The 19720-nt window shown below is 45.4% G+C and overlaps 1 protein-coding gene across 1 annotated transcript; it reads right to left on the bottom strand.

Moving 5' to 3' along the window:
• Positions 1-1102: 1102 nt before the first annotated feature.
• On the bottom strand, positions 1103-2535 carry LOC119368040 (annexin-like protein RJ4). Its single transcript, XM_037633403.1, has 5 exons — positions 2460-2535; positions 2123-2268; positions 1816-2034; positions 1516-1731; positions 1103-1399 (listed from the first exon to the last, which is right to left on the bottom strand). Exons 1-5 carry the CDS (start codon positions 2533-2535, stop codon positions 1103-1105), a joined length of 954 nt encoding a protein of 317 aa, XP_037489300.1.
• Positions 2536-19720: the final 17185 nt, after the last annotated feature.

The raw sequence follows: 19720 nt of genomic DNA, 5'->3' as shown, positions 1-19720 counted from the left end.
AGCTCACATAGCCCAACATGAAACAAAGGAAGATATTTTACCAAGTGGCTTCTCACATTTTTGCCGTAGAAACATCAAGAAACAGACCAAGATAACATCACATGACATAAAAATATTATAGTGCACATTAGTAACATGTGCATTTCTTGGCGCCCCAAAAAAAATAACATGCACAATTGAAGCAAAAACTGCAACAAAAACATGTACACATCATGTGTTGAAGTAGAAACAATATTCAAGATAGACAAATAAAACTGAGCACAAATTTAAGTGCATTAACACTTGAAGAAGACAATTTAGTTTTCACATCGAAACAGTACATACTGAGGAGCTACTTTGAGCTATTGAGAGTCAATACGTGCAATTGAGTCCCACCCAATTGTACATGTGCACATTGTATTACTTCAGTATTTAAAATTTCAACCACATGGTCACACCATATGGCTTTCACAATACTACGTGGAACCTTTGAAGATGACTTGAGTCATAGAGGAGTAACTTCCTACTTATTTTTTTGGCGGGTCCATATGTGCATGTAGGTTCCACGAGTCGGGAGATGCACTAATTTTATTTGATTGTTTGATAACAATAATAATTTGGTTTGGTCATATTTTGACTCACTAGAATTGAATTTGAATTTTACGTTTCTAATTCTCTTGGTAGCCAAATACTCATACTTGTATAATTCAATTTCAACTCTTGAATTATGTCCCAATTCGTGGGAGCCAAACAAGGTGTTAGCTCCATGTATGAGCGAGAAGGATGCTAACCCTGGTGGGGTTGGTGGCACCTTATGAGTGACCAGATTTATGGGAAAAAGTTCTTACTTGCTTCAACTATATACCTACATTTTTAAAATTGCAGCTATACAATAATAATAAAATCAATAATCAAATGCAATATTAGTTTTACTTTTCATATTGTCAATCCACATATTCTTGTTCCATACAAACAATATTGAAATTTATTACAACCAATTCACGCAGCAATGCGCGAGTCATTATATCTAGATAACTAAACATTATTCATCAATTGAGATACTGCAAGTCTTGAAGCAGGGAAGACAGTAAAAGCAGAGATCTTATTCTTGGATGCATATGGTTTATTGGCTAGTCCCAACAAGAGCCATGATGAAGGTCTTGAAGTCACCGGAGGTTTCCTTGGCGATGGCTTGCTCCAAGGCAACCGACGCCCTCTTGTGGAACTCGTCTTTGATGCCCCTGAGGTCCTTCTCCGCGTGCATCACCACCACCCGGAGCAGGCTCTCCTCGTCGGTCCCCGACTTGTGCATCGCGCTCCTCAGGACCTTGGCGAAGTACTTGTCTGTGTCGGCGATGCACCTCGCCGCGGTCCGCAGCACGCGCGCGTAGCCCGTCGGATCGGACCCATGCAGCAGGGACTAGCCGATGGATGATACAGATGGCATTACTGACCACACCATCGCCTAATAATAAACTGATCCAAAGCCTGAAGAAATTTAGCAGAATTTTGGTTATGTATGGGCGGTGACCGGACCTTGGTGACGGTGGTGCCGTGCTCATCTCTGAAGCAGTTGAACGTGGCGCCGAGCTGGGCTCTGCTCCTGGAGCCCAGAACCCTGATGAGCTCCCCGTGATCCGCCGTGACGCCGTTTTTCACGTCCGCTTGAATGATCTTCGCTTCCGATCTCGCTAGCCCGCCGTCCACCTCGTCGCCGTCGTACCTGTAGGTGCTCACCAGAGCGACCAAGAGCTGAACACAGCAGAGACAGAGACCGCCATTAGTCTGCAGAACAGAGGTTTCGTGTGGCACGAACTCTAGTGGTAACCATCATACATCACGGAGGTTTCCCGTGGCACCAGCGGCGACGTTTTCCTCGAGCGAGCGCTTGTAGATGGCGTGGTAGGCCCGCTTCACTTCCAGGAGCTCGGCGGGCGAGTTGGCGCACGCGATCTCCACGATCACGGGGTACTCCTCGTCGATGCATTTCGTGGCGGCGTTGGCGATCACGGCCTGCCTCTCCGCGGGGTCGAGCACCCAGTAGCCCATCGCCGTCTGCGATCACCAAGCTCGCTCGCTGGTTCATTCAGAAAATAAAACTGGAAGCTCTGAACGTTAGTGTTCTCTGGAGATGTCATGTCACCTGAAGATCGCCGGAGAGTTCTGACTCGAGCCGGTCGGTGAGGCGCTCGTTGTATTTCTCTTCGTACGCCAGCCGGATCAGCTTCCTCTGCGCTGCGTCCCGGTGAGCTAGTATGTAGATCACTGCCTGCTCGTCAGTGCCCCATCCTGTACCACAAAAATGTTGCAAAAATCACTACACATATATATGTTCCAAGAAACAAATGCAAAGGGAAATGATTATGTTTTTCTTACATAAACACAAATTTCGAGGTTATGAGCAAGATTCTGGGCCTAATAGACTAGAATAAATCGATAAACCAAAACAGTGAGGTAAATTCCGGGGATAATATAACAACCTTGGAAGGCCTTCATGAGCGCCTCAGCATCTTCAACCGGAGAAGGGACAACTTGAGGAACTGTGATCGTGGCCATCGCTCTGGTTCTTCTCCTGCAAATCTGATTTTCACCAGCACGCATACTCCGTTGGCATTTATATGGAGGCGATCTCTGAAACCACCAAAATAAGAGTTAGTGAGCGTAAAAGACTGTGGGCGAAACCGATTGGTAATTCAACGTTACTGTTGGCTTACTAAGTGTTAACCATTGACGACTGTATGTTACAGTTATAACTGGTCTTTACGGTTCTGAAAAGAAGAAAAAAGGTGTCAGAAAAAGAGCACTTAATTCACACATCGAAGGAACGAGACTAGTCATTCCTAGTGCTCTGAGAATGAGATGTACTCCCTCCGTCGGAAATACTTGTTGAAGTAGATGAAAAATGACGCGACACAATAATTAATGTGAAGAGAGAGCACTTTGATGACACATAAAGAGACGATGTCAAGCAGGTATATATATGAAAAACAGCCATGTATGGAAAAGTTTGGTTGCTAAACAATTCCTTTATTTGAAAGAAGCTAAGCACCGATGCATCAAGGACTTAAGTTGCTAAATCTTTTTATGCACTTGGCACCTCATCTAACACCTATGCACCTGGAGAGACAAGACTTTTCAGTAGAGAAATGATACCAGCGGGAGAGAGAACCCTACGAAGCTTATTTTATAAATAAAATGCCCACTACTTTTATTTCTCTCAATATGCATGGCAAATGTTACTCATACTATTTGTCTAACTTGTCACTTCATCAACCCCATTATTTTTGTTTCTTTCAACGTGCATGAGAAATACTACTTACTTCCTCCGCCCCATAATATAAGAACATTTTTGACATTAGTGTAGTGTCAAAAATGTTCTTATATTATGGGACGGAGGGAGTATATTCTATACGTATGTTGCAACTCTAAAATAATAATAAAAATAAATCATATGTATTCAGTTTTCATTCTCATATTCAAATTTCAAACATCCAATTCCACTAAAATCCCGCAGCAACGCACAAGGTATCATCTAGTCATATAAGATTTGTTGAACGAGCGAGAATTTTTGCTCCTGGGCTCCAGAGTCTGAAATTATCAAAATTTTGTAAATCAAATTTTTAAGTTTTAATTGTGAAAACAAATACACACATACCTTAAGATGGATCCTACATTTGTGTAAAATTTCATGATGAAATACGTTTGGATGTGAGCTACACAAAATATAAAATTATGTACTTTTATAGTGAATGTACACTTGCTAGAAATACATGTTTTTGTATAGCTCACATCAAATGTATTTCGCCATCAGGCTTTACAAACAGGTAGTATACATCCATATGTATGTGTATGTTTTCTCTAGCTTTTTTTTGGATGCCGATAAGTCCTGAACTTTGAGGATTTGACCGTGGCAGACCGAACATTTTTTGTGGCATTTTATATTTGTTGGCCATGGCAAATCTGCCCCCAGTTTGTTTTTTGCGAGGAAATGGTCATGCTTGCCAACTAAACTTGTCACCCCCCACGTCAACTAAAATTGCCATAAAATGATCGATTTGCCGTGGTAAAAAAATCCAACGTTCAAATTTTATCATTTCCTTTTCTAAAACATAGAATTCAGTTTCTTTTTCGATTTTTAAAAATCTAGGCTCCATGGAGCCCGGGAGACAAATACAATTTATGTTCCTGAGCAACAAAGGGGAGAACTGGAGAGGAGATTGTGAAGGGGAACACTCGATCAAATAGGACGCATTTGGTTGTGTGCATCATTTTTGGGCACTTTGCATACTTGTCCTAATTGGTCCCGTTTGAGCAATGCACGCAAAAAACCATTATCTACATGTTGATTGGTTGCCGGCATTGCACCAGTGCCCCAACTAGGACATGTTGTTTGGTTGCCTGCGTTTGTGATTCAGGGGTGAGTAGATGCAACGCACATCTGTTTTGGTGCATGCAATTAGTTGTTCTTTTCACCCCTTTCAAATTTTATGACCTTACCGCCCCTCTTGCAGCACTTTGCAGCAAGGAAAACATAAGAATAGCAGAACAGATAACATAAGAACAACACAAGACATCACATAAGAACAACACGACATAAGAACAAGCAAGGCACAATACTACCAGGGCTTAAGTTTAAGAAAACAAGGCATTCCATGCCACTGCAGGACCCCAGGGTGTTGACCCCTCGCCAAAATATACAGCTTAACAACAAAGTTTGGACCAACGAAGTTCTGACAAACTAACTTAGTTCAGACGATCAAGACAGGCGCAACAAACTAGAGGGCATGGCTGATGTTGACGACGCATCTGTGCTTCGAGCATCTAACCCTGCAAATGTTGGAGGTGTTGGCATTGTAGATTTGCACCTTCAAGACCAGCTCGAAGAGCGGCAGGACGATCAGGTCGCCTGGGACGATCTTGTGACGCTGGTAGAAGTACTCCCAACCCCTCCCGAGCACCATATACCCCTTGAACGTCTACACCTACACCCAGAACTCACACCACTTGTTGGCAGAGAGGATGACGACGCGAGGAGGGTTGACAACCAACCATTTCTTTATCACCAGCCTGAAGGCAGCTGGGATGACCAACATGGCGATGTCCTCCCGATCCTTGATTTCCACGTAGAACCTGGTCGACTCCCATGAACCCTCCTCGTGGCCGATCCTCAGCCTCTTTCCATCACCCAACTGTCGGAATCAGGGCTCCACAGACCCTAGAAAGGTTCGAACTCTGGGGCGTGTGCGAAGAACTCAACCACTCCAGCCGACCGATTCGTCACCCCCACGACCTAGCTCGGCAAGCAAACAAGAAGATGGACACGTGAAAGTGCAATCATGCCCTAAATATTATTTTGATGTTGATGACAATATACTCATAGGGGACAAACAAAGTTTGTCAAGTATATCTCAGGTTTTAGTCCCCTCGGAATCAATTATGTGTGTGGATTATGACTTCGGAAATGTTTAACCTCATCAAGAATGAAGAAACAAGACTATCTTTATGTTTATTCTTGAGTATAGGATCCCGCACTATTAAGAGGGGACATGGGTTATTGCTAAAGTCTTGATCAAACAACTTCATCTCTGTCGGACGACCGGTACTCACCGGACGTCCGACCGCTTCCATATAGAGCCAAAACATCGGTCATCTGGTGTGCACCGGACGTCCGGCAAATCCGATCCAGAACCAAAACATCGGTCGTCCGGTCCCTGTCAGACGTCCGTTGTCTGCAGAGCCCCCGGTCGTCCGATATTCCTCAGTCGTCCAGCACTTTCTCCACAGAGCCTAAACATCGGTCGTCCGGATCCTCCGGTCGTCCGGTACCCACTAGACCGTGCCAAAACATTGAACGTCCGGTCCTTGTCGGACGTCCGATGTCTGTCATGCCCTCGGTTGTGCAATGTGCATCGGACGTCCGACGCTTCTGTGCTGTTTTGGGCTCCAACGGCCACTTATTGAGGCATACTATAAATATCTCTCTCCTATCCCGTGAGAGAGTTGACCATTCACTTCAAGCATCCTCAAGAACACATTTTCACTCTCTATCTCACACTCCAACACCAAATCTTAGACCCTAAGGGATTTGAGATCATTTGAGTGAAGTTGTCCACCCAAGTGATAGATCCACTCCTTCCCCTTCTTTGCACCAAAGGAATTCGTGATTTGAGCAAGTATTGAGCTTTTCCCATCGTTCTTGTTACTCTTGGAGGTTGGAGACTCCTAGCGGTAGGAGTCATTCGGAGAGGAATCGTTCTTTGTGATTACCCCCGGAAAGTTTGTGAGGGTTTGGAGACCACCTCAAGGTCTACCACTAGTGGTTGAGAAACGCCTTCATGGTGTTGTCTCAAAGGGAGAATAGGGTGAGCTTTCGTGGCGTTGGTGTGCCTTCGTGGTAACACCCACCTCTCTAACGGTGACGTAGCTTCCCTCCAAGCAAGTGAACATCGGCATACATCCTCGTCTCCCGGAGTTGTGGTTATCCCTAACCCTAACTCCCTACTTGTGGTTACTTGTCTCTTAGTCTTTACTTATATCATATTGTGTTTACTTATTCTCCTACTTGTGTTACTTGTTTACCTTGCTTAGCTCATAGCTTCACACTTGCAATTGTTAGGCTCAACTTCATATTCCTCATTAGTGCCTAAAAATGCTAAGTAACAATTAAAATTTGTAATTGTACTTATTCACCCCCATCTAGGTGCATCTCAATCCTTTCAATTGGTATCAGAGCCTCGTGCTCTATTCTTGCGGCTTAACTGCCCTAGAGCAAGATGAGCCCTGATGGGACTCCCCCTGTTGCAGATCCGAAGAGTATAGGCGTGGATTCCATGGAAGCCAAGTCCTTCACTTTAGAGGATCCGGAACGAGCTCTTGCTAAGCAAAAGGAGGAGCATGATGCCTCTCTTGAGGCCTTGGCCCAAATGAGGATAGCCACACTAACCACGATGCTTGCGCCACTTTCTGGCAGTGCGGCCTCGAGGCCAGCTGTGCATACTCCCTCACTTGGACAAAAACCTCCTAGTAATGAACACTTAAGTGTTCCTTGGCTGTATGCAAGACCTCAAATAGAGAAACCTAATTATAACCCTCAAGGCAAACCTCCTTTACTTGATGACACTAACGATTTTTCTTTCTGGAGAGTTGCTATGGAGGATCATCTTCGATATGGAAATGATGAGATGTTGGAGATCTTGGAGTATGGCTACCAAGCTGTTGACCTGAAAAATCTTACTCCAAGAGAGGTTTATGACAAGAATATCAACGACACAGCAACCATGTGCATAAGAAGAGGTATGACTGACAAGCAAAGGAGACCATACATACATATCATAGGTGCCAAGGAATTATGGGATAGCATTCTGAGGACCAAGACCGGTACTTCCACTCTCCGGCTTGCTCAATATGAAATTGCCAAGGGTCAATTGCAAAACTTTTGTATCAAGAAAGGTGAATCTCCCAAGCAACTACTTGAGAATCTCATGACTCTCACCGCCGACATTGAGTCATGTGAATGTGACAAGACTCAAGATGGATTCAACTTGACTAAGCGATTTCTCATGGATAAGTTGCTTCATGCTCTTGCTCCATATCATCACCAAATGGTGTGGGACATAGGCCAACACCATGGATTCAAGGAAATGACTCCAGATGACATCATATCCACTTTCAAACTATTTGAAGAGTCAAAGGCAAATGCCACAAAACATCTTGCCATGCATGGTACCTCAACATCAAAGATCAATCTTGCATTGAAGGCCAAGCATGTATGTGAAGAAGAGCAAAGTGAAGAAGAAGATGATGATCATGATGAGGATGGTGATGAGATTGACTCAGGTGAGAGCCCGTCATATGAAGACATTGCTCTCTTTGTCAAGAAGTTTAGCATGGGAAAATTCAAGGGAAGGTTCCAAAAGAAGAAAGTGAGGAAATGCTACAACTGTGAAGAAACCAACCACTTCTCCAACGAGTGACCTTATGAGAAGAGAGAAGATAAACCAAGGTTTCCCAAGACCTTTCCCAAGAAGAAGTTGCCAAATCCTTTGAACTCCAAGCTCAAGAAGAGAGATGGGAAAGAAATGGTTGCTCATGAAGAATCTCATCCGGATGATGTTAGTGGTGTTGCTGGAGTTGCTCAAGATTATCAAAACACTTTGAGGCTAGTGAACAAGAGTGGTGATGTGGTCACCTACAACTACATGAAAGACTACAAGGGCAACGCTCACAAGTGCCTAGTGGCAAAGGTCATGGTAGAAGATGGAGAGGACCAAAGCTCTCCTGACAAGGTCAAGGTAACCCCATGATCAAATCCTCCTCTTTTCACACCTTCTACTCCTTGTGATGAGTATCTTGATGTGGAGGATAGTTTTGAGGATGATGATATAGATGATCCTATGCTTGCTAAACTTAATAAGTTCATGTGCTCCCTCGAAGGAAAGAAGCTCACTATGTTTCATATGCTTATGGAGATGGTGAGTAAGCACACCATCACCATTAAGGAACTCGAAACCCTCGTCACCGAGGAAAAGGGAAAATATTAAATCCTTGAACAGAAAGTCCAATATGAGGAAGCACGAAATGATGAACTATGCTTGAAAATTGGTGCAAACATTGATGTTCATGCTAAAGATCTTGCCTCCTTGAAAAAGGCTAAGGACTTGATGTCTCATGCTTCTCTCTCTAAGGATTCTGAGCTCCTATCCATGTCCCTCAAGACTAAGGAAGAAGAGCCCACCCTTCTTACAAAGAGTTTTGAGACACTCAAGCTTACCTATCTTGAAACTCTAGCCAAGGCCTACTCTTCTCCTATTATCAATGCTGATGCTTGTACTACTAACTCTAGTAGTGATCTAGCATCTATTCTTGAGGAGAATCGCTTTCTCAAAGCTCAAATCGAGAAAGGTCTCATGACATGTGCTCAAGGACAAAAGAATCTTAATGAGGTGTTGAGCCAACACAATGAGGTGTTCGCCAAAGAGGGGCTCAGTTTTGACGCAAGCACAAGCAAGAAGAAGTCGTCCTCTCAAAAGTGCACCACCCTCTAAAAGAAACATTTGTACGAGAAGGGCACAAGGACAAAGGTAAGGTTGTTAGTGGGAAGGCCACAAGGGGCATGCCCACTCTCAACAAGCCAAAATAGTTCATGTCTCCATCCTATGTACTTTGTAAGACTAAGGATGGAGAAGTTTATGCAAAATTTGTTGGTCCTCGAAATGCATTCTGATTCTATGCTATTTGGGCCCTGAAGACCCTTATGACTAACTTGAGAGGTCACATTGCAAAATGTGTGCCTCTAACCAAGTCATAATTGTGTGTAGGTTGCCTTCTCTGGTGGAGTAAAATGGGTGATTGATAGTGGATGTACCAATCATATGACCGGAGATGGCAAATTGCTCTACGATTTCATGGAAGCTATTCAACCATTTATGAGCATTATGTTTGGTGGAGGTTCAAAAGGATAGGTACTCGGGTTGGGCAAGGTGGCTATCACAAATGACACATCTCTAGCAAATGTCATGCTTGTTCAATCTCTTAAATATCATTTGCTTTTTGTTCGCCAATTGGCTTCTGTTGGTTATGATACACTCTTTGGACTAATGGATGTGAAAGTCTTTAAGAGAGATAATCTCGAAGTGGCCTTTGTTGGATAGTTGGATGGCAACCTTTACAAGGTTGATTTCTTGAAAGAGAGCACATTCCATGCAACTTGTCTAATGGCCAAGGTTGACAAGGGGTGGCTATGGCATCGCCGGCTAGCCCATGTCGGCATGAGAAATCTTCAAGATCTCTTAAAGGTTATCACATCCTTGGACTAATCAATGTCTCTTTTGATAAATATTGTGTGTGTAGTGCATGCATAGCTAGGAAGCAACATCAATTAAAGCACCCATCCAAGAATATTGTGTCTACTTCAAGACCTTTGGAGCTCCTTCATGTGGATCTTTTTGGGCCTCCTTCATGGAATAGTCTTGGTGGGAAAAAGTATGGGCTTGTCATTGTTGATGATTACTCAAGATATACATGGGTGTTTTTCCTCAAATCCAAGGATGATATGAAGATCACCTTCATTGATTTTGCCAATCAAGCACAACGCAAGTTTGATAAAGACATCTTGGCAATAAGGAGTGATAATGGCTCTGAGTTCAAGAACTACACCTTGGAAGAATTTCTTAGTGATGAAGGGATTGAGCATCAATATTCTGCTCCATACACTCCTCAACAAAATGGTGTAGCCGAAAGGAAGGACCGTACACTTGTGGAGATGCAAGGTCCATGTTGGATGAATACAAGTCGCCACATAGTTTTTGGGCCGAGGCTGTCAACACTGCATGTCATTCATCAAACCGGCTCTTCCTCTCACTATATTGGAAAAGACTCCATGTCAGCTCCTAACTGGGAACAAGCCAAATCTCAAGTACTTTCGTGTATTTGGGTGCAAATGTTTCATCCTCAACAAAAGATAACGGTTAGGAAATTTTCAATCCAAAACAATTGAGGCCATATTTGTTGGGTATGGATCAAACTCTCACGCCTATAGAGTCTACAACAAATCCACTGGATGTGTTGTAGAAACTTGTGACGTAGTGTTTGATGAATTTAATGGCTCCCATGGGGAGCAAGTTGATCTAAGTGATGTAGGTGAAGAAGATTCTTCTCAAGATATTTTGACCATGGGTGTTGGTGCACTTCTTTCAATGGAGCAAGAACCTCATGATGATGAGGAAGAAGATGGAAGCTTCACACATCATCAAACCACTTCAACACCCATACCTCCTAAAGCTCCTACTACTCAACCCATGCCTATAGTCCAAGTACAAGAAGATGTTCAAGTTCCTCTTCATGATAATATTCAAGAACAAGTTCATCATCAAGGGCAAGAACAAGAAGGTGCAATCATTGATAATGAACCTCAACAAATGCAATATGAAGAAGAAGATCTTCCACCACACATTAATGATCCATATGTTGAAGACGTGGATGATGGACATGAAGTTGAACCTCGCGAAACCCTAACCTCCATCATGCCTCGAGTTGCCGGTCGTGTTGATGTTGATAAAATTCTCACCGGCATATCGGAAGGGAGAATCACTCGTAAACAGTTGACAAACTTTTGTGCTCACTTTTCATTTGTGTCTAGTGTTGAGCCTCTCAAGGTACAAGAAGCGTTGATGGACAACGATTGGCTCATTGCTATGCAAGAAGGGTTGAACAGTTTTGAACGTAACCAAGTGTGGTCATTAGTAGAGAGGCAAACTACAGAACACAATGTCATTGGAACAAAATGGATTTTCAAGAACAAGCAAGATGAGAATGGTATAATCATCCGCAATAAGGCAAGGTTAGTGGCACGAGGGCACTCACAAGTTGAAGGTTTGGACTTTGGTGAGACCTTTGCTCCCATTGCCCGTCTTGAATCTATTCGCATCTTGCTTGCTTATGCTGCTTTCAATGGTTTTACATTACATCAAATGGATGTGAAGAGTGATTTCCTTAACGGTCCTCTACAAGAAGAAGTATATGTATCACAACCACCTGGGTTCGTTGATCCTGATCACAAAGACTATGTGTATAAACTCCATAAGGCTCGGTATGGCCTCGAACAAGCACCTCGTGCTTGGTGTGATCATCTTAAGAAGTTTTTACTCGATGATGGTTTCGTGAGAGGGGTGATCGATCCCACTCTTTTTACTAAGAGGGACAAGGGTGATTTGATCTTATGCCAAATCTATGTAGATGATATCATTTTTGGTTCTCCTAACATTCATTTGTGCAAGAAGTTCGCGGTTTCCATGACCAAGAACTTTGAGATGTCACTCAATGCGGATTTGAAGTTCTTTCTCGGACTCCAAATTCAACAATTTCAAGAAGGAATATTCTTATCTCAAGCAAAGTATCTTAAGGATATTCTAGAGAAGTTTGGCATGTTTGACGCTAGTCCGTGTAAGACTCCCATGCCAACCAAAATGGTACTCACTGAAGACAAATGGTATTCCTTTCGACCCATCTACTTACCGCTCCATGATTGGTTCATTGCTTTATCTTTGTGCATCTAGACCAGACATCATGTTCAGTGTATGCATGTGTGCTAGATTTCAACCTTCCCCTAGGGAAAGTCATCATAAGGCAGTTAAGCATATTCTTAGATACCTTGTTCACACCCCAAAGTTGGGTCTATGGTACCCCAAGGATGCTAAGTTTGATCTCATTGGGTACACGGATGCGGATTGGGCTGGAGACAAAGTCGGATGAAAGTCCACCTCCGGTGCATGTTAGTTTCTTAGACGCTCCTTGGTAAGTTGGTCCTCGAAGAAACAAAATTGTGTTGCTCTCTCCACCGCCGAAGTTGAATACATTGCAAGCGACAGGTGTGCAACTCAGTTACTATGGATGAGGCAAACTTTGAAGGATTACGATATCACTTATAGACATGTTCCTCTTCTATGTGATAATAGAAGTGTCGTCAATATTGCTGAGAATCCCAAAGATCATACCCGCACCAAGCACATTGATATTAGGTATCATTTCTTGAGAGATCACGTGGAAAAGGGGGACATTCATATTTATCATGTTGGTACAGATATTCAACTTGCAGACATATTCACCAAGCCATTGGATGAAGCAAGGTGTTGTCAACTTAGGCGTGAACTTGGTATCTTGGAGCTTGACAACATTATGTGAAATCTTGTACCCATTCATACATTTTCATCATGTCTTGCTTAGATGTAGGCATATATTTAGGGGGAGACTCTCAACTCATGAGTACTCTCACCCTATATAATGCATAAATAAAACAAACACTCTCAAAGTTACCATGTTTTTTTAACTATGGTACTTTAACATGATGGAGTCGTGTTATTGAGCCCAATGACACTATTTTTGTGGCATCATGACACTTATACTCACACATGGTGGCCTATTGGCCACCGACTCTCCTCAAAAGGAGAGGCTGTCCAATCATGTTTTGGGTTCTTAACTTGTGTGTCTAGTGGCTCACCATGAGGTATTTTACATGTCTGTTTGTTCATCACATTTTGTCATCTACCTATTCCTGGTTTTTGGTTCCTCTAGATATGGCATGTGCCATCTGCCAAACCCTTTACCACCGGTCGTCCGACTTCTCTCGGCTGTCTAGTTGCTGTGCAGCAAATCTTGCACAAGCCCAAAAATCAACCCCTCCCCTAGGTCTCAGATGTCCGTGGTTCACCAGTGCACGGACGTCCGACCATGGTCGGTCGTCCGATGATAGTGCAGGTCACATATATATTCTAGGGTCAGGACGAACGATTGCCCTATCCCCTCTTTTCCCCCCTTCACTCGTTTGAGTCCGCCGCCGCGCCTCCTAGAGGGCCTTGCCGTCGCCTGCAGGGTGCTGCCTCGCCGCGCCCTCTCCTCCTCATCGTCGCCCCTCCTCCCAATCTGTTACTCCTCCCGATCAGCCGCATGCCGATGGTCGCCACATACCTCTTGAGGCTCCTCAACTTCATGGGCGTATCCTCAAGGACTTCACCAAAGTTCCCAAGCCAGCATATCTTAAGTTCCGACGTGATGTTGATCAATTTGAAGTGGTTCAAGATTCTATGGATCAACGGTTTCGCACTAATGTTCAGGCTGACATCTACACCTCTGTTGTCCTCCCAAAGTGTCTGTCTCTGCACCACTTCATTGACTTAGATTATATTCAGAAACATCCCATGAAGTATTTGTGTGCCATTGAGCTCATTGAGTCATCTGGTCTTGCTGCTCCGTTTTCCTTTCAGCATGATTTTAATCAGGCTGCAATCCATCAGTTTTATGCCACCTGCTTCTTTGCTCCTAACAAGACCGTCACCTGGATGACCTCTGACACCGAGCTCATTGCCTCTTATGCTCAATTTGTCGCTGCTCTTGGGTTTCCAGACACTGGATTCAAGATCTATAAAGATGATCCAAATCACAAACCCAAAGGGGTTGAGGCATGTGGCTATCTCCTAAAGGGAATTGATGAACTAACTGAGGAAGAAAAGTTGAAATATCTGAATCAAGTTTCTATTTGGAGATCTTCGTACTACATCATCTATCAATGCATCATTCGCACCATTTATCCTAAGATGGGTGACAAAGGTTCTTGCAACAGTTATTGCATTGATCTCATGTCTCGTCACTATGAGTCTCCTAAAGGCAAGATTAATGTTTCTCATTTCCTTTGGCATGAAATCCAACTTGCTAGCTTTCAGTATAAGCGTGCCTTTCCTCATGCTCCATTCATTCAGGCTCTTATTTAGAGTGTGGCTCCCTTCTCCCTTGTCCACACCCATGTGCATGAGAAGTGGATTATTCCTCCTCACATGGCAAATGATTTTGCTCCAAAAGGTTCCTCCAAGTATGCTCCTACACGTAGGTCTGCCGCTAGTTCTCATCCTGCTACTGCCAGCTCGGCGCCCTTTGGGCGTTTTGCTCACTTTATCGGCAAGGCTCACTCTACCATGATGAAGGCCTTCTCCTTCAACTGCACACACAACCATGATGTTGTCACTCGCTTGATCACTTCCAAGAATGCCTTGAAGTCTCGTCTCCGTGAGTCTGGAGCTACTAATGTGAGTGAGGATGAGCGCCTCCCAGCTGCTCCTCCTTGTGACTTTGGTTTTCCTTCGGGGCCTGAGTGGGCTGATTTCCTCAATGAAGCCGGTGGGAGTGGAGCTCCAAATGATGATGATGATGACCTGTGATTATCTGAGGGTTCTCTCTGTCCCTTTTTAGGTAGTTGTTGCCAAGGGGGAGAACTAGTTCTTGCTTTCTATTCATGTTGCTCTTATGTTGAACCATTTACCTTGAATGGGTGTATGACTTTATATCTATGCCTTATGATGTGATGTTGAACATGTTGAATCTCTATGTTCGATGAACGTTCAGATAATTATGATATTATGTGGTTGTGCTTATATGATGATGGGTTTATTTGGTTCTTGTGATATTTTGCTCATATATTCTAGATTGGTTGTCTCTGTGAGGTATAGCTCTCCATATAATGGTGCAATAATTATGGTTGAGAGTGGGAGATCTTAAATAAATGTGTCTTAGAGCATAGAGCAACTTGATTTCTTTTGTGCTATGAGTATATTGTTATCAACTACCAAAAAGGGGGAGATTGAAAGTGCAATCATGCCCTAAATATTATTTTGATGTTGATGACAATATACTCATAGGGGACTAACAAAGTTTGTCAAGTATATCTCAGGTTTTAGTCCCCTCGTAATGAATTATGTGTCTGGATTATGACTTCGGAAATGTTTAACCTCATCAAGAATGAAGAAACAAGACTATCTTTATGTTTATTCTTGAGTATAGGATCCCGCACTATTAACAGGGGAACATGGGTTATTGCTAAAGTCTTGCTCAAACAATTTCATCTCTGTGTGACGACTGGTACTCACCGGACGTCCGACCACTTCCATACAAAGCCAGAACATCGGTCATCCGGTGTGCACGGGACGTCCGGCAAATCCGATCCAGAACCAAAACATCGGTCGTCCGGTCCCTGTCGGACGTCAGTTGTCTGCAGAGCCCTTGGTCGTACGATATTCCTCGGTCGTCCAGCACTTTCTCCATAGAGCCTAAACATCGGTCGTCTGGATCCTCCGGTCGTCTGGTACCCACTAGACCGTGCCAAAACATTGGACATCCGGTCCCTGTTGGACGTCCGGTGTCTGTCATGCCCTCGGTCGTCTGATGTGCATCGGACGTCCGATGCTTCTGTGCTGTTTTGGGCTCGAACGGCCACTTATTAAGGCATACTATAAATATCTCTCTCCTATCCCGTTAGAGAGTTGACCATTCACTTCAAGCATCCTCAAGAACACATTTTCACTCTCTCTCTCACACACACACACTCCAACACCAAATCTTAGATCCCTAAGGGATTTGAGATCATTTGAGAGAGGTTGTCCACCCATGTGATAGATCCACTCCTTCCCCTTCTTTGCACCAAAGGAATTCATGATTTGAGCTTTTCCCCATCGTTCTTGTTACTCTTGGAGGTTGGACACTCCTAGGTGGTAGGAGTCATTCGGAGAGGAATCGTTCTTTGTGATTACCCCCGGAAAGTTTGTGAGGGTTTGGAGACCACCTCAAGGTCTACCACTAGTATTTGAGAAACGCCTTCGTGGTGTTGTCTCAAAGGGAGAATAGGGTGAGCCTTCGTGGCATTGGTGTGCCTTCGTGGTAACACCCACCTCTCTAACGGTGACGTAGCTTCCCACCAAGGAAGTGAACATCGGCATACATCCTCGTCTCTCAGAGTTGCAGTTATCCCTGACCCTAACTCCCTACTTGTGGTTACTTGTCTCTTAGTCTTTACTTATATCATATTGTGTTTACTTATTCTCCTACTTGTGTTACTTGTTTACCTTCCTTAGCTCATAGCTTCACACTTGCAATTGTTAAGCTCAACTTCATATTCCACATTAGTACCTAAAATTGCTAAGTAACAATTAAAATTTGTAATTGTACCTATTCACCCCCCCCCCCTCTAGGTCCATCTCGATCCTTTCAACATGGCAGTTTACCCAGGTTCGGGCCACCTTGCGGTGTAAGACCCTACTCCTGCTTTGGGGTGGATTAGCCTCGCGAGGGGCTGAGGATGAACTAGTACAAGGGAAGAACGACCTCAGGAGGTTTGCTCTAGTGTGTGTGTGTGAGCTAAAGGAACTCAACATCTCCACTCGCTATGGTGGTGGCTAGCCTATATTTATAGTGGCCTTGGTCCTCTTCCCCCAAAACGTAGGCGGGAATGAATCCCACAGTGGCCAATTCGAACCGGGACAAGTAGTACATCCTATCCCGACAAAAGGTGGTCCTCTCCTGCAAAGCCTCTGGTTGTGACGCTGTGGTGGGCTCGGAGATGACAACCATCCTATTTTCCTGGCAGTCTTGGTCTTGTTGCACGGGAATGGAAACCTTTGGGAGATTCGTCGGGACCAGTGCCTGCGCTTGCCTCCTTAGCACCAAAGAGGAAACATGCTTCTCTGCGCCCGCTGGCGCCCGCCTGGCCTTGGTCGTCATGGCTTTCGTCACTGCAACCTCATGAGGTTGAGCACCCGCATAGAAATCTCTGCTCCTCAGGAGGTAGCCTGGGAAGGCCGCTCTCTTCGGAGGTCTTGATATCGACCGCCCCGTGAGGCTTGGCCACTCTCGAGGGTCTTGTCTTGTTGGTGTCGTAGATGGGCCATACCAGGCCGTTGATGAAGCCATGCCATGGGACGCAGGTAGGCAAGTCTGGGTACCCTGGTTCCCAGAATGCCGACAGTAGCCCTCGGGCCCAAGGCACGCTCGGACTTGGCTTCAAGGCGAAGCCAAAGGGCAAGGGCGAAGCGCCGCAAACCCCAATCGCCTGCGGACCAGGCCGACGCATGGTACTTGATGGGACGTGGGCATCTCCACTTCCCCATGTTGCCTCGACAACTGCCCTAGGCTGACAGAAAGACTGGCGCCTGCCATTGAGCCTTCATTGTCTTCTCCCCGCCTTGCTCCAGATCCCCTTTTCCTCCTGCCAAGAGCATCTCTAGATCTGCCAATTTTCTCCTCCCAAGCTCTTTGCTGATGGCATCTGAGAAGGCGAAGTCGGCCGCGCAGGGCCGCGAGCTCCTCCTCCTAGCCTGCGCCTACCCTCGATGCGTCCTCCATCACTGAGAGGAAGCACTTTGCCGTCGCGCTCCCGCTGACGGCGAGCAACGAAAATGAGGGGAGGGAGACGGTGCTCCTGGCTGGCTCCACCGACCCTCGGACCTTGGTGAGACGTTATATCCCTTCTTCCTCCACAACATCTTCGCAGGGCTCGTCCCATCCTTCTCTAGGTTCTTCACCGTTGTCCTTGACCACTACCAGATTCAGGCTCTGCATCTGCAGCTCAACTCCATCCTTCTCTTGTCCATCTTTTTTTTGAACCACTAAAACAGTAGGAGAGGCTCCTACTACTAATTAAATAAAAGAATCAGCAACTGTACATGAGTTGAATGTTACAAAGCCATCCCACTTTGTGGGTGGAGGGGGTGGAGATGTAACAAAAGATTTATTACAAGGTATGTAAGAAAGAAAGTAAGAAGGGTTTATTCTTATCTCCCACCTTATTAGCGAGGAGAGATAGGCCTTCTTTCAGTCTAGAGAGCCAAGAGCTTGTGGATGGAGTTATTCCTCGGAAGTGCTTGTTGTTTCTTTCTTTCCAAATGATCCAAGCAGATTGTAGAAGGATATCGACGAATAAGGGTCTATCCCATGAGGTTTTAGCCGATTCCACCCAATCGAGCCTATTGCCTTGAGTGGACCCTTGCATTCCAATTTTGGCCCAGCAATGTAGGCTAAAAGGGCACTCAAAGAACAGGTCCTCCACCATTTCATCATTGCATGTTGGGCAAAGCAAGCAACCAAAGGTGTTACCAATGTTGTAATGCCTTCATTTTAGCATGTTTCTGGTATTCAACCTGTCCGAAAGTAGGAGCCACCCAAAGACTTTGATTTTCATAGTGGGTTTAGACTTCCATAGCCATGAATACGCAGGATGAGCTTGGATATCTCTAAAGAAGAAATCATAATATTTGTTGGCCGAGAAGTGAGAGGAGCCCCAAATGTAAGTCCATTCATCATATATTAATTGATCTTCCAGCTGTACGTCCGAGGTCACGTGTTGTAAATCTCTGGACTCAGCATGAGCCTGCTCGGAGAGTGGTAGGTGGAATGTTTCCTGTAAGCCGGTGGTCCCCAGAAACGTGCGAACAGATAAGTCTTCATCCTTGGCAAAAGAGAAGGCGTGTGGGTGGGTTTCTGTCAAGATTTCACCCAGCCACATATCTTTCCAAAAGAGAGTGGTTTCTCCATTATTCACATTAACCTGGGCGGCAGTGCATGTGCGTCAAGATTACGTGCCGCCGGAGGTGATTCCTCGCAGTAGAAGCCGAATAGAGTGGTTTCTACTGCGAGGCATCCGTGGGCGTGATGCCCTCTGTCACGCTCCACTGCCACTTCTTCTACCTCTGGATGCACGACCCAACCCAGCGCTCCGGCTGCGTCTCCTTCGCCACGGCCCACAGCGGCAACATGCTTATGAGGGCCGGGAAGAAGGTGGAGAACTTCCAACGCAAGTGAGTCTTCATGGACACCAAGGGCTCCCACGAGCGGCTGGAATTGCCGACTGAGCTGCCAAAGAAGCTCGATCGGTGGGGTCATGAGAAGCTCACCGAGCCCCGGGTGGCGCCAGTCCTGAGGAAGATGAAGGCGGACATGGAGTCTGGGGCGCTGACGGGGGCCATGCCTGTTAAGGAGTTCCTGACGCAGCGTCTGGCCCCGCTCCTGGCACAATCACACCCCATGTGGAATTTCAAGGGTGTGAAGGACGACATTTGGCTGCGCCTAGGGGGCTTGACAGTCGAAGAGCTGACAAAGTCCGTGCTCACCCTGCTCGAGAAGGATCCGGGCAGCCTCCCGGCAGCCTACATCCCGTTGTATCGTCGTGGCGACGGGGCGGAGCTGGTCGCCACCATGCCCGTCTTCAATGAGCTGGGTCTCGTGCCGCCTGAGCTCCCCAATTCCCCGGTACCAGTGTCTTCCAACGATGACTCCGAGGAGAAGGGGGAGGAGGACTCGGATGCAACTATGGACGATGTGGCGGAGACCTCTCCCCCGTCGCAGAGCGAGCTTCTCCCCGACCTTTCCGATGATGATGATGCTGCCGAGCCCCGGTCTAGAAGTCTCCACGCTCCACCGGGGTCGTCAC

Source organism: Triticum dicoccoides, chromosome 2B, assembly GCF_002162155.2.
Source record: "Triticum dicoccoides isolate Atlit2015 ecotype Zavitan chromosome 2B, WEW_v2.0, whole genome shotgun sequence".
Taxonomy (NCBI): Eukaryota; Viridiplantae; Streptophyta; class Magnoliopsida; order Poales; family Poaceae; genus Triticum; species Triticum dicoccoides.
The sequence above is the reverse complement of the archived record's forward strand: the minus strand, read 5'-3'. Positions and strand labels throughout refer to the sequence as shown.